Source organism: Vombatus ursinus, unplaced genomic scaffold (assembly GCF_900497805.2).
Source record: "Vombatus ursinus unplaced genomic scaffold, bare-nosed wombat genome assembly UNPS02014774.1, whole genome shotgun sequence".
Taxonomy (NCBI): Eukaryota; Metazoa; Chordata; class Mammalia; order Diprotodontia; family Vombatidae; genus Vombatus; species Vombatus ursinus.
In genome coordinates, this window is record NW_020954552.1 from 15765021 (window position 1) to 15792202 (window position 27182).

At 37.8% G+C, this 27182-nt stretch overlaps 1 protein-coding gene across 5 annotated transcripts in view; it reads right to left on the reverse strand.

Annotated features, from left to right (window-relative positions):
• Positions 1–27182, reverse strand: part of ATG10 (autophagy related 10) — a 293726-nt gene that overhangs the window by 103692 nt on the left and 162852 nt on the right. For all 5 annotated transcript variants that reach the window (XM_027864306.1, XM_027864309.1, XM_027864307.1 and 2 more), the window contains exon 4: positions 4493–4631. In XM_027864306.1, coding sequence (XP_027720107.1) covers positions 4493–4631 — 139 coding nt within the window. The remainder of the gene's footprint in view (positions 1–4492; positions 4632–27182) is intronic.

Consider the following 27182-nt stretch of genomic DNA (forward strand, 5'->3'; position numbering starts at 1 on the left):
GGTGGACTTGATTTTTGTAGAGTAAAGTTGTAGGGGAGACTGGAGGATAGTGATAGTGATCCAAAAAAAGAGAAGAAAAAAAAAGATCATTATTGAAATTATTAAAAAATTCACAGAGAGCAGAAGGAAGTTGACAAGAGAACACATAAGAAGAAAATGTTGGTATTATTTTTTTTATTTTTTTGCTAGGCAATGGGGTTAAGTGACTTGTCCAGGGTCACACAGCTAGTAAATGTTTTGTGTCTGAGGCCGGATTTGAACTCAGGTCCTCCTGATTCCAGGGCTCTACCCACTGCCCCACCTAACTGCCCCCAGATGTTGGTATTATTTGCAAAATTTAATATATACTTTAAAATATATATATATTATATACTTTATAAAATTAAATAAAATTATAAAATATATACTTTAAAAAAATTAGATGTACAAAATAGAGATTCGTGGTCTCATATACAATTCTTTTTCTTTTTCTGTTTTTTTAATTGAATATGGAAATATCCATATCTGTTGATTTTAAAATTCATAATAAAAAAAAGAGAAAATTTTAAAATTCACTAGATCTTAACATCTTGCGCTGTGGTCCTATATCTCTACTTCCTTTTTCAGCTAAACTTATTCAAAAAAAATCCATATTTGGTGCCTCTATCACCTCTCCTTTCACCTCCCTCATCCTTTTAGAAAACTCAGTCCTCTGAAATCTGGCTTCCCATCTCATCACTGAAGTGAAACTACTTTCTCCATCATTACCAATGATCTTTTCACTGATACATTCAACAGGTCTCACTTTATGTCAAGGATTCTTTAAGTGAACTATCATATCATCTGAAACTAGAGATAGTTTTGCCTCCTTTTCTTATGTTTATTTTCTCAATTTCCTTTTCTGGTCATTGTGATAGCTAGCATTTCAATGGATCAATCAAGCAGTCAATCCACAAGTATTTATTCAACATCTGCTACGTGCCAGGCACCATGGCAGGTGTTCCAGTTAAAAATACAAGAGTAAGATAGTCCCTCCCTTCAAGGAGATAACAGAGGATTTTACATATACGTACATATATACATACACATACACACTGATATGTGTATGTATATGTATATGTGTACACACACACACACACATACACACACGCACAGAAGGGTTTTGATCCCAGGGGTGGGAAACTTGTGGCCTTGAGGCCACATGTGGTTGAATCAAAGTCAGGGCTTCACTAGGGCTGCACTAGAGGACCTAGAGGGCCACATGTGACCTCGAGGCTGCAGGCTCCCCACCCCTGATCTAGGCAGTCACAAGAATTGTGAATGAAGCCATAGGGTAACAGAAACAAGGTTCTGAACAGGAATCTTTAGTCCCTGTGAGGCAGGGATCCTGTTCTCTTTATCCTGTCTCCTCCTACATTCTAGATGTGAGAGGAAGATGGAGTCTGCCAAGTACTGGCTCAGATTCACAGTTTATAGCCTGGATCATCCTTTATTATGTTGTGTGTGTGTGTGTGTATGACCTGGCTAGTTTCTCCTCTTAGCTTACCTCTCTCATTTCAGGATCCTTTTACTTGGTATTATTTTATTATTATTATTATTCTTGTGTTGGCTTTAGAGAAGGGGCTCTTAATCTTTTTTGTGTTAGGGACCCCTCTGGCAATTTGTTGAAACCTATAGACTCTTTTTCAGAATGTTTTTAAGTAATGGAAAAAATGCTAAATTTCAGTTTGAGGCTAATGAAAACAAAGATGTTATTTTTTTTTTTACATTCAGGTTCACTGAGTCTGCGGACCCTGGGTTAAGAACCACTGTTTTAGAGGGATTTGGACTCAGATGAAACCTTTCAGGTTATCATCTTTCCCAGAGTAATTCAGTCTTTCAAAGCTTCATATAATTGTATGAAAACTAACAAACTACAAAAGCAACTTCTGTTGGGATTAGTAGAAAGGGGGTCATAATAATGATTTCTTCTATAATCCAATCTATTTGATGTGTACCAATATATGTTTGTGATAGACTTAACATATATGAACATTTGGACATTTTGCCAAGAATATGGAGAAATATCCAGAGAAAATAGGATCATTTTATCGTACTAACAATTAGATGCAAGAAAAATTTCAAACATTTGCACCTTAAAGGTTGAGATGCAATGAATGATCTATTACACCAAAAAATGAACTGCTATACTGGAGGTTTGATAGCTATACTAATTAGTTTTAGGTTTAAGTTCTCAAGTACAGGATACACAAAAAATCTTGGCTTCTCATAAAAGGAAGGCAGTAGGGGAAGGAATGGTGGCCACCTTGGAGGTTTCAGAGAAGGTTATTCCCCTATATGCTAAACAAAAGGATGCATGGAGCAGCAGCAATCAGTTAACTCAGAAACATAAACAGACTGATATGATTTAAAAATGAGGATTCCAGACTAAAGGGCAATCCATTTTTAGAATAGTCCCCAGACTGATCTTCAGGTTAGGCAAGGTTGAGGAGAAAGAAGAAATTATTTACATATGCTAAAGGGAATGAGTATTTCTTCAATATTTCTCCAAGACAAAACACACTAAATGCTTTGTAAAAATAAAAAAAAAATAGACATTTCAGGTATCTGCATAAACACTAAATAAATACTTTGAAATGAATGGAAGATAACTAATAGCTATCCTGTGCTCTGCAGAACAAAAAAGAGAACACTTCCAAATAAATTACTTAAATGGCTCATTCCTATTAGACATAACTGAAGGGCATTTTTAAAGTACATAATGAGAAACCAAGAAGCCTCATCTTGTTCTAGGAAACAGAAAAATATAATTGTGAAAGGTCTGAGGAAGCGTAAAAAATATAATTTAAAAATGCGATGGTACTTGCAAGAACACTTACTCTCGTGCACTGTAAGGGGAGCTGTTGGCACGTCACAGGGAGGAGGGAGCGTGAGCTCAGCCACCAGTTTCTGCAATCCCCACTTCCAGCTAGAAGCAGTCATGTTTCAACACCTCCGATTCCCCGATGCTGACAAGCTAAACAACTTGTTTTGTCTCTGGGAGCTCTTCTCTGGTGATTAACTGCTTATGGTGAATACTAATTACATGGAAGTACAGTACTGTGGCAACAGCGCCCTACTTCCTTTACCTGCTGCAGCCCCCGCACTCTCAGGAATACAGAAAGCGCATCCAGAGCAGGGCAACTAAATGCAGAAAAGAGCCATTTCTCCCCACTAAATACATTTATCTTCTCTTCCCACTGCAAGGTAGCACAACTTACTGACAAGAAAGCTTCTCTAACCTTTTGACTACAACTCAAATATAATTACAACAGGGTGAGCATTTTAAATGATTGTAATAACCATAAGTGTAACTCGGCAGCATGGAGTCTTGTGAATTAGTGAACTCTTATTGTGGCCTCAATTCCCCATGTCCCATGTTGAAAATTTACCCCAAATTGTCACTTCTTAGAAACTGCACCTCAGATTAAAATCTTCTCACCAGGGAGTCTATGAGAATTTGTTCTCCTGTTTTAAATCCTAAGTGCTTGTTAAAACGCCAACACTGCAAAATTAGAGACCATTAAACAATATAAGGCAGCAAGTGATTAAATCTACCAAACACACATTCAAAGCAACTTAAGCTACTTTTTAATTAAAAATAAAATATCACTGGCTAAATTCAGATGTCTTAGCTATTCAGAAAAAAAAAGAAGTCAGAAGGCTGCTCAAAATGCAAAATACTCCTGATATTGCCAGGCAAGATGCAAATGGGGGGGGGGTGGTGAAGGAGGGTGGCTGTTAGAGATGGAGGGATGAATCCTTCCTTTCCTTCTACTAGGTATACCACATGGCTGACCTGTTTAGTCTGTGGATATCCAGGAAGGAGTGAAGGCAATGTTGCAGGATGGAAAGTCCACATGGCTGCTGATTAAGTAAGCTTTATTAAGAGAGGCCTCTGAGGAGACAGTATATTCCACCCTCCTGGCAGGGGAGTGAGTTAAGTAATAGCAGTAGAGGTAGCTGGGCATTGAGTTACTAGTTATATTGACATGGAGGTTGGAGGGGGGAAGAAAGTTAGCAGATATTGTAAAATATCACTCAAACAAATTGATAATCACTGAAATTAATGAAATAAATAAAAGCATTGTTTGCTTTTAGGTTTATTAAATAATTTGGGCTACAAAGCATTTCGTCCATAAAGTTATAGTTAAACGTTGTAGCTTTAAGTTGTTTCTACTTGTTTAAAGTACAGAAAAGAAAAATGGCCAGGAGGCTTAGTCAACCACGGGCGGAATGCCAACAATCTGAACATCAGACTTTTTCAGGCTGAGATGATATCATCCACTCCGAAGTCCTGATACTCATTCTTTCTGAAGCATGAGGAAATTTACCAGTAAAACCTTACCTCACCCACAGTGTTGTCTTATTTTTAGGAATATTTGTGACTTTCTAAATAATTACTTTCAAAATCTTTTCCCTCTAGTTTATCTAAATGTTAAGAATGTACTCTTCATTTCAGGTGTGGTCTTACCTAAAAAGCTTGCCCTAAAGTACAGCACGGGTACTCCATAGCTGCAGGAATACAAGACATGATACTCATAGCGAATCACTTCTGATGCTGCAGCAGGCCCAACGGCTTCAGAGTCATCAGAAAAGAGCTCAAAGTCATCCTAAAGCAAGCAAGGAAACAAAACAGACAAGTGTCAATCAAAATGATGTTAATATGGTGGGGATGGGTGCTATGGAGGATTCTGTGTTGTTCTGTACTGCTTAACAGTTAAATAAATGTGAGGCAGTGAAATAAATAAAGGGGAGGTATTCTTCTGATCAGTATTTAACACATGAATGAGAAAATATTAGCACTACTTAATTCCAGCCTACTTTTGATTAATAAAGCAGTCTGATATAAAGAAACAAGGGAAAAATACATTTCATCTGCAAAGCTTGCTGGCACAACTTGAATAGTAAGATAGCTACAGAGACAATCTTCCTCCTTACCTGTTACATATAAAAACACCTACCACTTGGACAGGTGGCTGAAAAATAACCTTTAAGAGTCTACTGTGCTTGCCAAAAGTTCATTGGCTGCAAAAAAGAAGTTCCTACTTCCATTTTGAGTAGGAAAGTAGGTTTTTAGACACATTTCAAAAGCAGAGATGAATCTTTATTTGTTTCTATATATCATCAGTATATAATAATTTGTCATACGTTATTAATAATTTGTTATCACATATCATCTATTTCTATAACAACCTTTGATTTATAATAGAGTAGGCAAATGTCAGACGAAGATCAAATAGGATAAGGTAAAAAGGGATGTTTAGCAATCATACACATTCTTATTATACATTACTATTTAATATATATATTTTAATTTTAGATGAGGAATGGTAATTTAGGAATTTACCTTTTACTCTATATAATGGAACAAAATCAATTGAAATGGATGATTTTTTTCCCTTCACATCCCATTTATATCTTCAATCTGAAGAATTCCCTTTAAAAGTAATAATGTGGTAAAGCAAAGGAGAAGTATGACTAGCAAATTCTTACCATATGTCGAAAAAATCAAGAAGCAAATAGAAAAAAGTACAAAGGAACATTCCAAGTGCTATCAATCTGAAACAAGGCTTTGTTCTTAGATATCTAAAGCCATCTAAGACATATCCAACCCTTATCACCTCCTGTTATTCCTCATTCATAATCAAATAATTAAGGAATTATAAGAATTAATTTTTTTGAACTCTAAACTTACTTATCACATGTTTTGATTAAGCCACAGTAACAGATTCATCAATTAAACAAAAAATTAAAATGTTTAGAGAAGCAGCATGTCATAGTCAAAAGAGGTTCCAGTCTTGGAGTCAGGAAAACCTAGATTCTGGCCCTGCCTCTGATAGGTAACAGCTATGTGACTATGGGCAAGGTACTTAATCTCTTAGTACCTCCAGGAAGCGATATTAGAGTTAGGAAGAAAACGAAGGAATAGTTCATAATGGATGGGATGATGATAATGGCAAAAGGAGAAGGCAGTATTATTCAATTCTTATTTCGTTTCTGTTCTCTTTTCTAAGGAAATTACCTTTAGCCTGGGAAGGGCAGAATAAAAATGATCAACATGGAGCTGAAACCCAGATAAACATGGAGAGGTGAAGAAAGTACCTAGCTAACCTACCTAGCTTCATATAGTCAAGTCACAAAATCCATCATATTATCATTATGAGTCAGTTGGAAAGATAGGGCTCCATGGGAATATAGTTAGAGATGGATTCAGAATAGGTTCAATAACCAGACTTAAAGAAAAATAATCGTTAATAGGTTGATTTTATCTTAGAAGGCATTCTAGGGTAGGCTATCAAGGACCTGTCCTTCACCCTTTCTTTTCAGCACATTAAAAAAATGACTAGATGAAGGCAAAAATGATGTGCATATCAAATTTTAAGATGCTATGAAACTGGAGAGATAGTTAATATGTTGGGATCCAACAGGGTATAACGCTGAGCCAAATCCAATAAGATTCATTTTAATAGGAAAGATGTAAAGTCTAATTTACTTGAATTAAAAATAATTCCACTGCACAAAAAGAATTTTAGGGAAGGAGAACAGATTTAGGGTGGGGAGAGGTGTAAAGGACTGCATATTCAATAGGAGTTAAACAGTGTGACAGGTAGCCCTAAAAGCCAATGTTATATTCAGTTGACTAAAGAGAGGCACTGTATCCAAAACAGGGACAACATGATAGTTCTACTGTACTTTGTCAGAGTATGTCTAGAGTATTTTGTTAAATTCTGGTCTCCACGTTTCAGAAAGGACATACATTAGTAGGATGGAGTGTATTCAGAGAAAGGTAATGAAGATGATGAAGAGACTGGGGATCATGCCAAAGGAGGATCAGTCGAATTGTATATATTTGTACTGCAGAAGAGAAGTATTAGGGTTAGGTTATTATAGCTCATTCAAGTATCTGAAGGTTGTTGTCCTGTTTGACTCCCAAAGGCAGAATTAGAAACAAAGATCTGAAGTAGTAGAGAGGCAGCTATCTATTGGGTTTTAGGGGAAACTTTCTAACAATTAGAGCTGTCAAAAAAGTGGAATAGGATGCCTCAGAAGAAAGTATATTACCCCCTTGGCCAAGATTTTCGGTGGGAGGCCGATAACTAGCCAGATATATTACAGAGAGAATTTTTATTTATTTCTACATAGACTAGATGTCCTCTGAGGTCCATTATAAGTCTGACAGTCTGTGATTCTGTGAAGAAGTAAAAAATAATTTAAATAATTTTCTATTTTCTTTTGACATAATTTTAAAATTGCAAGTCCTCTTGGGAATTCTCTAAGACTATAAGTTGCAGAAGTGTGATCTGCACTGAGAGAAGGTGTTTCCTCATCTGGAAGTTCCCAATTACAGGTCCAGTCCCTATTCCTATTTTCCATAATTTTAAAATACATGTGTCTCTTCTTTAATATAAATTCTCAACTATATTTTGAATATAAGTAATTGATTAAGTCAGGCAGCTAAGTGGAACAGTGGATAGAATGCTGAGCCTGGAGCCAGGAAGACTCTCAGACACTTACTAGCTGTATGACCCTGGGCAAGTCACTTAACCCAGCCTGCCTCAGTTTTCTGATCTAAAAAATGAGCTGGAGAAGGAAATGGCAAACCACTTTGTATTTTTACCAAGAAAACCCCAAATGGGGTCAGAAAGAGTCAAGTGTGACTGAAAATGACTGAACAACAACAACAAATTGATTAAACAAGTTGCAAGAGTCTGCTCTGAACTTAGGGATCCTTTTCCTATGCTATCTGACCTCCTTCTCTCTTCTCTAATATCTAGTATTACACTAGGTATCATAGGTACTTTCCTACAATATACTTATATCCAATAAATCTCAATACTTAGCACATCAGAATAGTGTTGGTTGAACCAGGTAAAGAGTTAAATAAGGAAATCATTAGAGTGGAACCAGGGTATCAATATTAGCAAAAAGTAACAATGTGTTTTGATATTATCCAGTTATCAGACAGCAAGGCATCCCATTGGATGCCAGGGATGAACCTGCTTTCTTAAGCAAGCACTGGACAGTCCCTCTTTAATTAACATTCACTTTAATAATGGAATACAATGGAAAGGACTTCAGCGTATACATATTTTTTCCTGCCTTGCTAAAGTATAAGCTCCTGGAAGGCTGTCTATTAAACAAGTGAACGAATAACCGAAGGAAGCCAAATTCTTCTGTCAGTCTTGAATTCAAGCTCAAATTCAACAAATATTAAGTGCTTTACTATTAGGAAAATCACTGTGCTAAGTGCTGAAGGGAATGGAAGAATAAGTAAAACACAATTTCTGCACTCTGGGACTTTATACATTATTGCTACAGGCAGGCAGAATATGCAGAATCCATGTTTTTTACAATGATTCTTTGAGAAGAAAAGGATATATTTGTTTATTCTTTACTCATATAACATTTTCCTTAATCCCAACCTACATTTTATGGGATAGTGTTTTTGTGGCAGCTGAATGACAGAGTAAAGAAAAGTAAGATAAAGGTTGGCAAAGATCTTAGCATATCCATTAACAGATTTATAAAATCACTGACTAGTTAACCTTTGTCAAGAATCAAAATAAAAACATAAGCTATGTTGAGAGAGCTATTTTCTTTGGTTAGCTTTGCTGGGCCAGAATGAAGAGTGTTTGTGGTTTAAGATGTGATCATATATCGAAAAACTAGTCTTTTAAAGGGAAGAAACAGGAGAAATGATTAGTTTTACTAGAACAATTATGAAATGAATAAAGCAATTCATTAATGATTTTGTCGGTTTTAAAGTAAACCACAAGGTTGCTTCACTATTTCACTTTTACTTCATAAGTTCTTCAAGAATAAGTTCCCTTTTTCTGTGACATAGAACTTCAACCAACAGAAGGCCACTGGGACTTTGCCTGAGAGTGCTGACATAGGGAGGGCGGAGAGAATGTTAGTTAACTTGGAACAGAGCAGACTAGCCTGCAAACACTCACAACATAAGAGGCTGAGGATCAGTGGTGATGACAATGGTTATAGCCTCTGGATGTCTCAGAGTCATTCACTGTCTCTCCATACTCATTGCAAGTACATTTGTCCCAGATTCAAGAATACAGTTGTAGTTTCTGTTATAGTTCAGTTATAGTTCTGCTATACAATAATGCTTCTACTTTATTAACCATTAAAAAGGCCCTGTGATTATTTCTGTGCCTTTAGAGTGAAGAAAGAGTGAATACCTTGAAAATACTTTACAACATTTTACTTAACTAAAGTCCCGTATCACCAACTGCATATAGGATATATGCTTCTGGATAGTTTATCAGCATCTCAAAAACAAACTCACCATACCCAAGGTTGTACTGATTATGTTCTCCCATAAGTTTTCCCCTCCTCCAGAATTCTTTGTTTCTGTCCCCTCCAGTCACTCAGGTTTGTAACCTCAGATTCATCCTTGACTCTTTCTTCTTCCTTATCCCACATAGCAATTGTATCTTCTCTCAATTTTACCTCCCTGATATCTCTTGCATCCACTCCCTTTTCTTTGCTCACATAGCTACCACACTAATCCAGGCCTTCACCATTTGCCTGGAGCACCTCTAATAGCCTCTGAGTTGATCTTTCTTCCACTGTTTCCCTTCTTCAATTCACCCCTCACACTGCTGATATCAGCAGCAGCAGCAGCAGCAGGAGCAGCAGCAGCAGCAAGAAGTATGTTTCAAGTGCTTATCATGTGCCATATACTATGCTAAATGCTGGGAATACAAAAAAGGGCAAAAACCTCATCCCTCTCAAGATATTCTTCCTCTGGCACAGGTGTGACCAGCTCACTCCCCTGCCTAAAAGCTTTCTGGGGCTTCCCTTTGAATTTCAGATGAAATACAAATCCCCCAGGATGGTGCTTAAGGACCTTCATATGGCTCCAACCTACCTACCAGGCATTATTTCATACTTTGTACACTCTTTACACACTTGCTAGCTAAGCTGTTTCCCAAATGTATTGTTCCCTTTCCTGTCTCCATACATTCACATGGAGCACTCCATATGTCTGATATGTGTTTCCTTCTTATTTTCACTTCTCAGAGTCCTTGGTGTGTTTTCTTTTTCAACATACCTCTAAGAAGTCTCCCTCATCCTCTGTCTCTACCTCCTCAAGTAATCTTATATGTATTTGTGTATATGATGCATCCCTTCAGTAGAATGTATGTAGCATCTTGAGGGCAGGGACTATTTTCATTTTGTCTTTCTTCCCCATAATTTAGTACAATTCCTCCCTTATACACATACTTGATTATATCATTTTTATTACATTGGAAAGTCAATATAATCACTAGACAGTGGGGTTTGATACAAGGTAAGTCAGTTGAGGACTCCATTCAAAGAGGTACAGGTCACCAAGGAGGTAGTTTCAGGACACAGAACCTAAGAATGTAGAGGCTTCAATACTGCTCCTAAAAGGACTATTCCTATTATATATACTATTAACAATAATGTATTGGACCCCATCAAAGGGTGCTGGTTACTGTAAATCATGGAGAAGGATCCAACACTGATGCTAATATATTACAATCACTAGTGATAAAGTAACATAAGAGAAGCAACTTAATATCAGCATAGACAGCTTGGCCTTCCACTGAGAGGAACAAACTACCAACTTCCAGGCAGAAGTGAAGAAATGCTCTGCAACCTGGCATGTTTGAGACAAGACAAAGGGTGCAGGGGAGTCAAAATTAACCAGCATATATCTAGTGATGCTCTGGGTGTTCATTATTAGTTCCATGATTCCTAGACACTACTTTGTTTAAGAAAGATGGTTCAGGAGATATCATTTGCCTGAAGCATTCTAACTGAATGAAAAAGACTCTCTCTTCTCATTGTGTGCCCTGAGACCATATGTTCTCTGGCATGAGCACAATGTTCATCGGTCATGAAAGCACAAACCTTGTTTAAGAAGGTATTATTATTCTGGAGAAAACCATAAGCAATTCTTTGATAGATGAAACTCAGAGAAAATTGTGTCCACTGATTCTCCAGTTATCAGTATCGAACAAGGCATAAAAACAGGGAGACATACACTTACTAAACGCTTTTGCTGCTGTCATGGAGGATGTCCATGAAATTTATTATGTGCTGATTCATGGGCTTAGAGCTGGAAGGGAACTTAGAGGTCATCAGACACAACCTCCTCATTTTATTTATCCACTTTCAACCCCCTCATTTGACAGATGAGGAAACTCTGAGGTAGAGAAAGATAAAGGGATTTGCTCCAGGCATAAATAGCAGAGTCTGATTTTGAACTGATGTCCTCTGAGTGCAGATGCAGGGCTCTCTTCACTATACTATAAAGATAGAGAACAGAGTTCCTAAAGTGAGCAAGGATCATGTTTTCATGTAACAATATACTGTTAAAATCAAGTCCAAGAATATCACAGGACCTCCTCAGTGAGATCCACAACCATTCAAAGGAGCTGGCTTAGCAGCATGTTGTGGAGGTTGGATTGGATATGTGTGTGTATGTATATATATGTATATACACATATATACATATATATTATCCTATAGACATATTATCCAATAGATATATATCATCCCATTGACTGTGTGTGGGAGCCCCAACTGGGGCCACTGAACAGAGCAGTGGCTGAGTTTCCCCAGCCACTTCCAGGGAGACACATTCAGCACTGAAAGACTTGTCACTTTAGGATGACACTGTAATCACTTCATTCCCATGACAGAAGCGGGGAGAAGGGGACATATCAAGACCCACTAACTTGAGAAGGGCCACTCTGTAGACTAAAGGTGAGGCAATTCCACCCTCACTCTCTTCTTGTCTCCAGAATGGATGACCTGAAACATTCTCTGGTAGCTCTTTGTGAGGCAGGGAGAAAGGGTAGCTTTCATTTCCCCATGGTAGGTGATTACACATGGCAGCTAGAGTACAGGCTCATCTAAGTAAGCCTAAACCTGAATTTCAAGGTCCTGGCTCCCTCTTCTGTTTTTGTGTTTCGTTTTGTTTTTGTTTTGTATTGTTTTCTTCTGTGGGCAAAGGTGACCAAATAGCAATCCTGAGTTGGACTGTGAAGTAACCTCATGAGTTCAAGAAGTCGGGGATATTAAATCACTCAATCAGTGCTGACTATAGGGCCATCACTATAGTCGCTTTTAGAAGAGACGATGAACATCAACAGGAGGGTAAGCCCAAGTCTTGGCTTCATTTACCAGAAGACAATGTTATGGAAGTTGTTTGGATGGTGCAGAATAAAGGTAAAAGTGAAATGTACATTCAACAATCACACCAAGGATCTCATGTTTTAATGTTTGAAGTTATCACCCTTCTAGAAAGGTAAAATAGTGGTCATAGGTTACCATATCATGTTTTAAGTATGGTAAGCATTTCTTTTATATAGGGGGAACAAAGAGCTCTCCTTGCGTTCTCTCTATTTTTCATTGGCTACCTTTGTACTCCACTTTAGAGGAGCACTGACAGGAACCAAATCTTAAGTTTTAAGTGATTTGCCCCCAGGGCTCTGGGGCAGAGGTATAAAGAAAGACAATTAGAAAAAGCCTAACCCCTGTTCTTTAGAGTCCAGCATCACCAGTACTAAATCAAGTACTTGCATGAGCCAAGAGCTAGTACCATTTCATTCAATTAATCAAAAAGTATTTTATTATGTACCTACTAACTGCCAGGCACTGTGCTAAGCACTGAAGATACAAGGACAAAGAGTGAAATAATCCTTATGCAAAAGGAGCTTATATTCTATTGCAGTAGAGAAGTACATATATAAATATACATATACAGCATAAATATGAAGTGAATAAAGTAGTTTGGGTAAGGGTGAGCACTCCAGCCCCCTTGGGCCCAGTTGGTCTGTTGTTAGAAACCCACGTTGGTTAAAAAAAAAAAAACCTTCTGGGTGAAGAATGCCTTATTACCTCGATTATGACATGGCTTGCATGGCCAGCCCAGGCCCCACGGGGGAACAAGGAGATGAGCCTAACATAGAGTGGGAGAAAGAAAACAGGCTGGTTTGCACTGGGGAAATTGCACAACATTTTAAATAATCCCAAGCTATTCTCTGACAAAACAAAACCAAAAATTATCTTTTTTACATCAATATTCTTCCAGTAATGCCATACAGTGGCAAAATCATGGAAAACCATGATCTCTGAAGAATTAAACATTGTGGGTGATCCAAAGGACAATGGAGAGATGCATATAGCACATGTCATAAAGAAAGTATATGATCAGAAAAGAAAGTGGGCTGGTCAAGAAATAAGAGCAAGAGACAGATAATATGTGGAAGACTTGATAATGCACTGTTACTTCTTGAACATTAAAAGACTTAAAGGAAAGGCAGCTAGGTGGCGCAATGGATAAAGTGCTGGGACTGCAGTCAGGAAGACTCATCTTCATGAGTTCAATTCCAGTCTCAGACACTAGCTGTGTGATCCTGGGCAAGTCACTTAACCCTGTTTACCGCAGTTCCTTAGCTATAAAATGAGATGGAAATGGCAAACCACTCCAGTATCTCTGCCAAGAAAACCCCAAATAGGGTTGTGAAGAGTCAGACACAACTGAACAACAACAGCAAAGGAAAGGGCCCGACCCCCCATTATTTTGAACAGAGGACTTATGAATGGATGCAGATAAGAATCGCACAGAATGAGAAAGCATAGATGAATTGTGATCTGTACTTTTGGAAAGGGTAAGTATATTGATGAGTCATCAAAGTATCCAAGTATTCTGGAGAAGAACATAGAGAACTAAGAAATTCCTCCATCTTTGCGAGACAAGTTAAATCCTTCTCACTCTCTTTTTAGTATTTCTGCAGTTTGCTATGCAACCTTGATCAAATCTTATCAGGGATTCAGTTTTCTCAGCTAAAAATTGAGGGAGCTGGGCTAGATAATTTTGTAGGTCTAAAAGCAATGGTCTTATGATCCTATAGTGTTTACATTAAAAATCTGCAAGATTTATAGGATAAGGGCTTTGCAAATTATCTCCTATAAAATTATTAAAGGAAAAAGAAAACATTTTAACCTGGTATTCTAGACTTCAGAAATTATGAAGTATGTTTTAGTTCAAAATTTCCTTTTCATGTTATATAATATATATCCAGTTATAACTATTACTCATGTTTACCATTCTTTACTTTCATTGGTAATTGACTTTAATTTACTTGCATTGGTAAATGAAATTTACTTTCACTGGTATGACAAGAAGGGAACAGTTGCCAACTACTGTTACAATTATGAAGCAGACAAAGTCTGTCTTTGGTGTTTTCTCACTGTACTTTATTTGGTACTTCCTTGCCTGAGATCCTAAAGCTGCCTTTCCCTCAATTCCTCTCCTTTCCCTCCCCCTCAGCCCCCAGGTCTTTTCAGGTCCGTTCTTCCCAACCTGTTTCTTGGCTCTTTCTAATCACAAACTGCACCAGGCTATGTCACCTACAGGCCATACAGAAAGGTAATCTGATCAATCTTTGCAAAAGTATTCATGACTGATAAATTCAATACTTACAAAGTCATGGGTATTTGTATTTAACAAAAGACTCTTATAGATGCAAAATGAACCTCTATTAAAAATGTTTGGGATACCAGGAATCAATAAAGGAGATATTTTTGAGCAGAGGAGATTTTGTAGAAACCCTCAAACCATGCCACGCAGCCCTATATTTTAGAAATGACCTTGCAAAGGCTCGTTTTCCACTGTCTCAAACAAACTGAAAAAGTTTAGTATATATTGAAGACAGACGAAAATATATTTTGTTTTTAAAAGCTTCCAGAGATGGTAACTCCAGAAGCCATTGGGTAACCCTTATCTTCCATCAGGAAATTCTTCCTTATGCTGCAATTTAAACTCTTTTCACTTGTTCTATCCTTGATGTAGTCATTCTCTTCTATAGAATAAACTTTTAAATATTTGAAGACAATGGTTATCTTCTTCAATCAATATTTCTTATTTGATATTCAATAAACATTTATTAATCACCTACTACGTGCTGGGCACTACGCTAAGCACTGGGGATACAAAAAGAGTCAAAAGATAGCCTCTGCCTTCAAGGAGCTTACAATCTAAGGATGGAGACAACACCCAAACAAATATATACAAGGCATATAGGATACATACAGGAAATAACAGAGGGAAGGTGCTAGAATTAAGAGGAGCTTGGGGAAGGCTTCCTGTAGAAAGTGGGATTTTAGTTGGGATTTTAAAAAAGCCAGGAAGGTCAGTGGTCAGAGTGAAGGTGGAGGGAGAGCGTTCCAAGCATGGAGAACAGTCAGAGAAAATGCCTGGAGCTGAGAGATGGTGGGTCTTGGGTCAAAGAGAACATGTTGGCAAGTAAGGTGTAAGGAGACTAGAAAGGTGGGGGGGGGGGGCAAGGTTATAAAAGGCTTTGAATGCCAGAGTATTTTGTATTTGCTCCTGGAGGCAATAGGGAATCATTAGAGTTCACTGAGTGGTGTGTTGGGGTGGGGGAGGGGGGCAGTAGAGGGTGGGCAATGAGTGACACGATTGGACTGATGCCTTAGCAAAATCACTTTAGTGGCTGAAAGGAGAATGGATTGGAGAAAGGAGAGACTTGAGGCAGGCCTATCCACCAGCAGGCTATTGTAATAATAAAGACATGAAATGATGAAGGCCTGCACTAGAGAGGTGGCAATGTCAAATGAGGAAAGGGGGCAAATTCGAGAGATGTTATAAAGGTGTTATTGACAGACCTTGGCAACAGCTTGGCTATGGTGAGTGACAGTGAGGAATCCAGGATGACTCCTAGGTTGCAAGTCTGAGAGCGCTGGAGGGTGGTGTTGCCCCTGTAGTAATAAGGAAGGTGGGACTGGAGGTTTTAGGAGGAAAGATAATAAATTCTGCTTTGGATATATTGAGTCGAAGATGTCTACTGGACATCCAGTCTGAGATGTCTGAAAGGCAGTTGGAGATGCACAACTGGAGGTCAGCAGGGAGATTTGGGCAGGAAAGGCAGATTTGAAGATCATCAGCATAGACATGATCATTAAACACATAGGAGCTGATAAGATCACCAAGTAGAGCTGGATAGAAGAAGAAAAGAGAGCCCCAGACAAATAGCGCAGTAGAGAGAACACTGGAATAGAAGTCAGGAGGCTTAGATTCTATATTTGGTTCAGATACTAGCAGATTATATGACCTCAGGCACCATACTTTACTTTACTTCCTCAAAACTTCCTGTATAATTAAGGACTTGGGACTGGACGACATAGCTATTTATATGATGATAGGATTACAGCTGGAAAGGATAGTAGAAATCACGTATTTCAATCCTCTCATTTTACAATTGAGGAAACCAAAGCTCAGAGAAGTTAAATGACTTATCTCACACATTGTAAGTGGCAAAGTCAGAATGGGAATCCAGGTCCTCCATCTCCAAAGTCAATACTCTTTCCACTGAACCCCAAAGATGTCTAAACTCTCCTATAGCTAAGACATTGAAAGAGGTCTTCTCCAAATGAAATAATCCTGATTCTTTCCTTTTCTCACATCTGAGTCCATTTTGTGGCCTTTAATTGCATTTTATTTTCCTAAAATAGGAGAAAAAAAACAAAAAAAAAACCTTCTATATTCCTTCAGTCTTATATTTAATGCCTATTTTACTCCTTTTTCATTAAATCTTAAGGATACTACATTAGACTTTCCTAAAAACATAATAAATTTTGAGCCTAAATGAATGAAAGTAATTAAATCCCAATGGCCTAAAAGTTTGGCTGAAGTCATTTTCTAAAGTAAGATACAGAACTACCCTAATTTAAACTAGAGAGATTTTTAAAAGTCTTGTGGAACAAACTACAAAATTCTTCATCATCTGAATGAAGTACTATACTCAAATCCAAAAATGAGTGAATTTTATTCCCAAGGAATAAAAATTGCTAGCTCTTAAAACATATACCAAAAGGTTTAAATGTTTGTGAATCATAAAACTGTCTGTTAGAATAGCTCTTTTCTTAACAAACCCACAAGCAAACAGATGAGTTCCTTTTCACTTTCTTTACAATTGTCCTTCAATTATATCAATTTATGGATTCTCCTTTACCACGGGATACCATCAAATAATATTTAATGGTGCAAGATTGAATGTCATGGCACTTCTATTACATTTTCATAAATGAGAAACACTACTGAGTTTTAATGAGAACCTCAATAATTCAATGTAAGTCATTTAATTTTTTTTATTTGACTCATTTTTTTAGAGAGATGGGCAAAATATAAGAAGTTTCCTAAGTTTTAAGTACATAGGATCTATGATTTTCTTCTTCCCAATTTTGAATAAAAGTACAAAACAAGCTTTACTTTTCAGAGATCTTTATGATATCCCAATCTTTCCTTTTTATATTTTCCAAGGATCAGTGATTATCTAAATCAAGTTGATTGATATTTCAGTGCCCACAAACTAGACCTAAAGCTCATCAGGCTGTTTAGCCAACCACAAGTCCCCTATATAACTCTTTACTATGCTTTGGCAACTCTAGCTCTTGAAAAGTCTCCTGGGACTCCCTTTGGTCCACCCCCCCCCCCCCCCCCGCCCTCTTCTACCCCACAATAGAGATGATATACCAAAAAGGGACCATAGGCCTTGACCCTCTTATTCAAAAATATATATCTTATCATATGTACACTCCAGAACAAAGACACATACCCATCCCCACCCAGAGGCACACATAAACTAGTGTACAGTCAGTTCTATTGTAATACTCGTTTTGAAAATGTTAATTTGCTCCAGCAAGATCGACATAGTAGGTAATAATGAATATAATGCTAATTTCATGTTTGCTCATATACAATGTAGTCCAAATACAGAATACGGAAAACTGTACCACTTCACAATAACTCACAAGCTGCAACCCTTTCAACACTCATTTCTACAAACAAACTTCAGGTATTTTAAGGTAAAGTTCCATATGTATTGTATATCTCCTGGTATAGTATGTACTATAGGCAGAAGAAGGCTGGCTGGCCCCTCCCCTCCCCTTCTGCCATGGCCATGAGTCCCAGAGTTGCAGCCCTGAGGAGGCCCCCCTCTTGCCCTTAAGCCTGTTGACTTTGGCAGTTGGCCTGTAGGAATCTGGGCACAGGCCAGGAAGCAGACTAAGGCCATGGATGCTATCATTCTTCATTGTGGTATATATGAATGTCTTAACCATTTAACATGTATGAAACTATGCTTCCATTTTAGTAGGTTCCTATCTTTTTTATACGTCACTGATGAAGTGCCCCAACCCCACTTTTTCCATATGCCCTACGATTTTTATTACACGATTTTACGTAGTGCAGAGATTTTTAGGAACACATATGTCTCGTCATAGCAGAACTAATTGCATACATCCTCAGGTGCACAATCCATCCTTATAACCACAACAGTTTGCTTCACTGAAATGAGTTAACCCTAGGCCCAAACCTGAAGTAGGTAAAATTTGTCTATTTAATCCCCACTTCCTCTTTTTTTGTGACTCTTTCTTCCCTTTCAGTATTACCTCACTCATGCCACTTTTCTTCAGTAAGTGGTATCTCATATTCCTCCTTATCATTAGAGAAAAGGGATGTAATAAGGAACAATAAGGAACACCAATTAGGTGTTAGGGGATTTCAAGTATTACCCTTCCTGGGTATAATTGCATTTTATCTAAAGGAAGGGATAAAGAAGGTATCACTTTCACACAAAAGGAGTGTAAGCTCACTCACTGCCATTGTAAATCTAATGCCTAGCATAGTCCCTGGCACATGGTAAAAATTTAGTAAATGTTCACTGAATGGAACTAAATCAATGGTAAAATGTGAGGCATCAATAGGAGAGATTTGAGGGCAGCATGTGAGGAGGAACATTAATGGCATCTCTTCAGCTATATCACCTATGTAAACACAAACCTTGTTTATGCCTCAAAACTGGGCCTGCCTCAGCTTATGGAAGAAAGAGGTGGGTGCAGCCAGTTACCTGGAAAAGAGGCACCTATGAAGGAAAGAGTCACTGCTTTCCAAGTGAACCCTCAATGTTATTCTGCTGCCTCCTGATCTACCATTTTGGGTAACATGTGGTACAAAACTGAGGCATACAGTTCTAGTTGCAAGGCCTCCATGTCTCTTTGTTACTAACTGTGGGTATGCAGGCACTCTGCTATTTGTAATGCTGATGATAAATCAACATTCAAGAGGAGATTTTGAAGACATAAATAGAAAATCTGTGACACTGAATTAATGTATTTTTTCCAATACTTATAATGGCAAAGAATTATTTGCACAGTAAGAAAAATGCTAATTTTATTAAAGTGTTATTAAATGAGGCTTTTAGACTAACTTGCAGCACCCTGAAAAATCACCCAGAATGACTTGATTTGTCAATTCCAGCCTCTTCAGAATCATTTGCCTGTATAGCTACCACAGCATAAGGAAAAACCAAATCCAGAACTGACTTGTTTCCTAAATGAATTGGGAAGTTGTTATTAAGAAGCATCTGTTACTTTATTGCATTCACGTAAAAGCATTCTTGTGCTACTATAACGGACTACTGAGCAGATGTTTTAGAGCACTATACCCACAGCAATACATGAATAATAAAAAAGATAAGGAGCTACAACCTAATTAATGATGTCAGTTCCTTTATAAATGAATTTTCACTTTTTTAATGGATTGAAAGTTATACCAGACATTTCAGTTGCTAATTCAGTCAATTCACTTTTTAGGAAGAGATTTTTGGTTCTTTTAAAAATGATTAACAAATCATTCATATCAATATGGATCAAGTGATCAGACCCAACTTTACAGGGAGATAAGAAATAGATAACTGTCTGTATAAGGGAGAATTAATAATTCTGGGAAGCCCCAAGTGACTGTTGTACTACCCAACTATCCAATCTTGCCTTCCATTTCAAGATTTGAGGCCTTCATTGCTTTTCTCTTTGATTGTGACAATATGCCTCTGCATACCCTTTGCTTCAGCCAAAATGGACACACTGGAGAAATGACTAGAAAAGAAGTTTAGAACCAAACTGAAAAGAGCCTTGAATTTCAAACGAGTTTGAGTTTTATCATGATAAGAACTGTGCTTTGAGAAAGATCATTTGTCAGTGGTATATAGGATGGACTGAAGTTGCAAGAAACTGCAAGTGATGAGACCGGTTGGGAGGAGAGCTCAATAATCCATTGGAGAGGTAAGAAAGGTCTGAATTAGGATGATAGTGACAGTGAAAATGGAAAGGAGGAGATTATATTCAAGGGATTTTGCGGAGGGCTTGGTAGCTATCTAGAGGATGGTCTGGACCAGACCTGACTAAAACTGGTCTGTTGGTTTTGGCTTGGAATTGGAAAGGAGAACTAACATACCATATGAGATTTTTAAAAAGGAAGCATACTTAACAAATAATATGGGAAGGATATTCAGCAAAGATACAACAGGCAGCCCTTTGAACAAGATAAGGTGAAAATCACCACTGACTCTGGAAAAATAGCCTGATGGTTGCTAAGGAAGCTTGAGAGAAAGAGTAAAAGCATTGTAAAAATCAGTATCCCCTGTTACAAATAGTGTTATAAAATCTGGATCAACAGCATAAGAAAAATTAAAATACATTGTCTTATGCATTTAGCAATTAGAGACAGGTTGGAGACTTTTGGTTTTCAGGTTCATGCCTTGAAGACAGAGGGGCAGTGAATGAACTTCATAATAGTGCAGATGAAAAAGGCAATACTAATGGAGGCCAGGAAGATAAGCTGTGGAGGAAGAAATGGCCTCTGAATCAGAGATTGCATTAGAGAATGTTAAATCCTACTGAGATTAGAGCATTAAGGGAAAGTAATGGGACTGCTGAAGTGGGATGGAGATGGTAGTCTTTGGGCCTAACAAAGTTGAGAAAATGTGAGGAAGTTATTAGAAAGTTCATCAAGCTGTATGTCGGAGGCACTGAAGTTAATGGCAAGGATAGAGTAGGAAAGAAGACCGTGAGCCAGGTGCAGATTTCAGTTACTGAGGAAGATTAATGAATATTCTGGATTTGGGTAGGTGATTTGATAGGGAAGAGGATGGCATATATAAGAGGTAAAGATGTGGGCAGTCATTAAACTGTGAGCTCTCTGAGCTCAGGGACTGGTTTTTTTTTTGCCTTTCTTTAAATCCTTAGCATAATACTTACCACATAGCAGGTACTCAATAAATGCTTATTGACAGACTATTGACTGAGAATTGGAGAAAAATGGATTGTAAAGATTAGGAGGAAGAAAGAAATACGTGCGCTCCATCCCCCTTCGTCTTAACTTATAAAGAAAGAGTCACTTCCATTGGATTTTTAGAAAGTCCCATTATTAGGCTAAGCAAGGTTTCAATTGATAGAATGTAGAAGAAACACTTGTGAAAAGGTGAAGGCCATAAAGGAGTCTGATCATAACACAACAGGGACTCTATAGGATATAACTGAAGGGGCTAGTAGAGTGAACCTCTACTAGGGGAAAAAAGAGCCATAGATAGTTCAAAAAGAAAAAGGTAATTCATAATCCCGCTGTAGAAAACAGGAATGAAAAATGCACAGGTACATGTTGGTGACAGAGGAGAATTTAAGAATTCAATTCAACAAACATTTATGAAGTGCCTACTACGTGCAATACACCATGCAAGGTGCTGAAGATAAAGATGAAAAATCAGACTGTGAGCAGACAGAGGTGAAAAGGGAGGAGACTATTCTAGACATACAGCACTGTGAGTGCAAATACAATGTGGCAGGAGAGACCAGGAAGAGATCAGGAAATATGCAATAGTTCAGCTTGACTGAAATGTAGAAATTGGATCCAAGCTTCACAGAATCACAGAATTTCAAAGTTGGAAGAGACTCCTGTGGCCATGTAGTATAACCCATTTGAAGCCTTGTTCCAATGTGAATGCTGATGTGAGCTTCCACATATTTACTCTACAGGTTTGGGGCTTCCAAAAAGTAAGAGCACTGAACTTGGAGTTAGAAGACACGGGTTCAAACCCCAGCTTTAATAGCTGTGTGATCTGCAGAAAGTCACAATATTTCTAAGCCTCATTTCTCTCATTTGTAAAAGGGTGAAAATATGGCTACCACTTATATAGCACTTGAAGGTTTGCAAAGTGCTTTACAAATACTATTTTATGTTATCCTTGAAACAACCCTGGGAGATTGGTGCTATTATTATCTCCACTTTACAGATGAAAACATTGAGGCAGACAGAAGTTAAGTGATTTGCCCAGACTCACACAGCCAGTAAGTGTCTGAATTTGAACTCAGGACTTCCTTTCTCCAGGTCCATTGCTCTAACCATCGAGCCTCTCAGAGGGTTGTTGCTAGGTAAAAACTTTGTAAACTGGATAGCACTTTATGTATATGATGTGAACTTTCATTATAGTAAGTTGCTGTTTCTGTCAGAGGGAGAGAGAAGATAGATTGATGGTGGTGCAGGCCTCTGAAAATTTGTTCCCCAGGTAAATCTGCACTCTAATAAAATTTTTAAAATCTGTCCCTCAAATCTACATGTGTGGTAAACCCAGAAATGCTTTAACTCTCTTTTCTAAAACACCTTAAGTCTTTCAGTCATTTCAACCACATTCCTATCAAGGCCCTGTCTCTCAGTATTTTATGACTATTCACAAGTCATATTGCTGGATTACAAATCCATCCCCATACAATCCAAATGATCATTTAGGTCACTTCAATACAAGCCTTAGGCTCTGCTGTGAGATTTCATTTCTTGGCATTCTATGTCTGACAGTGTATAGTATTGTGAGTTTGTCATCCTGAAGGCATACATGTTCAATATGAAATTATTTGAGAAAAGGTAAACCAGAAAAGCAAATAGTTCAAAATGGTTTCTGGGGATCATCCCCAACAAATGGACAGAAGTTCAACAAGCTCTCATGAAAAAGACCAGATCTAATTCTTTAAGCTTAGCTCATTTTTTTTCCTAGGTTCAGTCTCTTATAAATATTATAATAAACTTACAGAGGAGAGTTCTTAATAGTACATAATGGGAAGTATCAGTTTATCCTGTTGCATCAAGTATCTCTCTGACTTTGGCAACAGTTCCAAAACCCCCTCAACTCTCAAGGAGGGGCCTATTTTCTTTGGAAGCTCTCGGGAACAGAGATCACATGAGATCGAGCACAGACACTCTGGGGGCTCAATTCAACCATCATTTATTATAGCGCACCAACTGTGTGCCAGGCTCTGAGCTACACAGGCAAAAAAACAAGAGTCCAGCCTTCAAAAAACTTACATCCTCCTGAAAGAAGGGTGAGGTACACAGATAAGTATAATATAAGGCCAGAGAGACAGCAGGAATTCACTGAACTGTAGAAATAACCAGTTCCAAGCTTCACAGGATATCAGAATTGGAATAGACTTCAACAGTCATCTAGCTTAACCCACTTGGAACCTGGTTCCAATCTGAATGAGGGTATAAGCCTCTACATATTCACTTTTCAAGTTTGGGACTTTGTCTGCAGCATCATATTGTAGTGGAAAGAGGACTGTAAATACAGGTAGAAAATCTGTTTTTAACTATTGTCAATGAAATTGTGCCATTTAATTTTGAGAATTTAAGACAAAAATCATCACCAAATCATGATTAAAATAAGATTCTTATAACTAAACTATTAATTCTTAATCTTAAGTAATTTTGGAGGATTTTTTAAGTTACAAAAAAAATCTCTTTTTAGATTTAAAAGGCTTTTTGATTAACATACTTAGAGCTGATCATAACCACCAACAATCAAACTAATTAGCAAGGTAGCAAATTCCTTTTGTTTTTCTATTTGTGATTCAAAATTGAAATTCTCCTAGGTGAAAGTATCTAACTTTCAAATATATTTTCCATCCCAACCTCTTTTCAATATCTATCATGATGTCAATTTAGGAGAAACATAAAAATGAAGAAATATTCCTTTAAACAATCTTTTAAAAACATCAGTCTCAAAAGGCTCAGGAATGCTGAACAAATTATTTAAAAAATACACCAAACTGGGCAGAATGCCTGGGAATAAACCACACACAAACAAATATAGCTCAGCCAAAAAAGAAAAAAAAATCTTTAAAAATGAGTATATAAGAGTTATGTTTAAAATGTGGGAATCAACCAACAAACATTTATTAAGCACCTACTGTTTGCCAAGCATTATGCTGGGTGCTTGGGATACAAATACAAAAGTGAGACAGCCCCACCCTTGAAGAGCTTACATTCTATCAGAAGAATACAATATGTTCAGAGGTAAGTAAAAATAAGGCAGTAACTTTTAAAAGTACAAAATAAATATATGTTAGGCACTAACAACTGGGGGACTCAGAAAAGATCTCTTGAAGGAGGCAGCACTTAAGCTGAATAGATGAGGGGTTCCAAAAGGCACAATTAAGGATGGAGTGTGTGCCAGGTCTGAGCAACAATATGGAACTGGGAGATAGACTTTAGTATATAGGGAACAGCAAAGAGTTTGATTGGAGCACAGAGTGTTTGAGGAAGGGTAATATGGGAAGCCTGGAAAAAATCCACTGCAATCAGATTGTGAAAAAATTCAAATGATAAACAGAGGAGTTCATATTTTTTCCTAAAGGCAATAGGGAGTCACTGAAACTTCTTGAATAGGGAGTAAAATGATCAAACCTGAGCTTTAGAAACATCAGTTGGGGGGTTCTATGGAGGATGAATTCAGAAGGTGGTTCTTAGAAGAAAAGAGGGAAGCTTAGAAGAATAAAGGGCTCAGAGGGAAAGGTAATGAGCTTGTTTTGGACTTGTTTATTTTGAGATATCTAGGAGCTGGAGATGCAGTACTGGAGCTCAGGAAAGAGATAAGGACTAGATATTGAGATCTGGGAGTCAGATGCATTGAGATCATGAATGATTCTGTGGGAACTGATAAAATCACCAAGAAGAAGGGCCTTAGACAGATTTATGAGGTACACTCATATAGGAAATGAGACATGAATAATGAGCCTGCAACGGGGACCAAGATGGATCATTCTGATAAGTCAGAAGAATCCCATTAGGGAACCCAAGGAGGAGGAAGCATACAGAAGGAAGGTGGTGGTCAGCAGTATTAAATTCTACAGAGAGGTCATCAAGGAGGAGGACTGGGACTCAGAGAAATAGTCACCATGAGCAGTGCGTTTGTGTATATGATGTGGAAGCTTTTGGATCCAAAATTCTAGTGAAAAGGTACTTGTACATACGTTAATGATAAAGCAATTTAGTTCATCCAATATTTCTTAAGTGCTTACTACAACCAAAAAAAAATTTAAAAGCCTAGTTCCCTCCCTCAAGGAGCTTACATCTGACTGGAAGCGAATACAAAGTGTACAAAGCTAAGTCTAATACAAAGTTGTGAGACTGGGGCAAAGAAATTGGACAGCAGTGCTGTAGAGAGAAAAAACAAAACAAAACACTTTTAGCTGAGGAGATGACAGAAATTTTCATAGAGAAATTTGCACCTCAGTTGAACTTTTAAGGAAGAAAGATTCTGAAAGAAGGAAATAAAGAAGTGAAAGGACATTCTAGGTATGAGGCTTATCAAACACAAATGCATGGAAGCCAGAGATGGCATACTGAGTTCATGGAAAACCTAGTAGTCCAGTTAGGCTAGAATGCAGAGTGAATGAAGAGGAAAAACGTAAAGTGAACAGGTAAGAAAGTTCTGAACAGGGGAATTATAACATCAAATTGCTTTAAGAAAGATACTTTTGACAACTCTGTGAAGGATAGATCACAGTGGAGAGAAACTAGAAATGGAGAGGAGACCAAGTACAAGAGTAATATTCGAGTAGGAGTAGACAAGGTCCTGAACTAGGGAGGTAGCAAAGTAAATGGAAAGAAGGAAATGAATGCAAGAGATGTGGAACTAGAATGGACAGGACTTGGCTACAGATATGAGAGAAGAGTCAAAGTCGACTCAGAGCTTTTGAGTAGGATGAGTAGAATGGTGGGCACCATAAAGAAAACAGAATTGGGAACAGGCTTAGTAGGGAAGTTAGGAGTTTCAGTTTGGGACATGTTAAGTTAGAAATACTAGCAGGATATCTAAGAAATGTCCAGAGAGTAATGAAAGGTAGGTGATTTTCAGGTGATTTCAGGGGAGAGAGTAAGGTTATATGGATGACTAAGTAGAAGTTATAAGTAAACCTATGGGAGCAGATGAGATCACCAGAGTAGACCATAGACTACTATAATCTACAATAGAGTAGAGAGAGAAAAGAAGACAAGTTCTTAGAACCTTTAGGAACACCCACGTGTAAGGACTAGCAGAAGTATAATAACTAGGAATGGAGACCAAGAAAAAACCATTAAAAAGGTAGGAGGACAACCAGGAGACAGCAGTGTTACAAAAGTCAAGAGAGGGGAGTAACTAGGAAGAGGGAGTGGTTAATGTCCAATGCTGCATAAAGGCCAAGGAGGATAGGAAAAAAGGCCATTAGATTTAGAAATTAAGAGGTTATTGGTGCTCTTTTAGACCAGAGTGATAGGGTCAGCAACCTGACTGAATAGGAATGAGCAAGAAAGGAGAGAGTGAACATAGACACTGGTTTCTAGGAATTCAGCAGTTCAAAGGAAGAAAGATCTAAGAAGGTAGTTTGAGGAGATGGATAATTCAATAGCACTTTTTTTTTAAGATGAGGAAGATCTGAGCATGTTTAGAAAGTAGGGAAGGAGTTGGCACAGAGAGATGAATGATGAAATAAAGTAAATTATCAATAAGTTAAATTCCCAAAAAGGACAGAAGAGACTTCCATCAAGAACACAGCTGGATCTGAGTTCAAATCTGGCCTCAGACATCTGACACTAGCTGTGTGACCCTGGGCAAGTCACTTAACCCCAACTGCCTTGCAAAAACAAAACAAAACAAAAAACCCCACAATAGGAGGGGTTCCTAGGAGAAGAGTTTATTCAGTCTTTGAGACTGGAACAAAGGAGAAAGATGTGGATGAGAACAGAAGTTCTGAGATATGAAGCAGGGTAGATGAGGAAGGTCACACCATATGGCATCAATTTCAGTAAAGAAAGAGGTAAGGTCATCTATCAGAGAAGAAGGCTTGGAGAGGAATCAGTCTGGAAGTGAGAGGTGAAAGTCTGTAACTGCCACTATAGGGAATGTGATATTCAATCAGAGATGATGAGGTAGCAATGCTTGATACCGAATACAGAAAACTCTGCTGGGTGCTGGGAGAGATAGAAAGTTTAAATA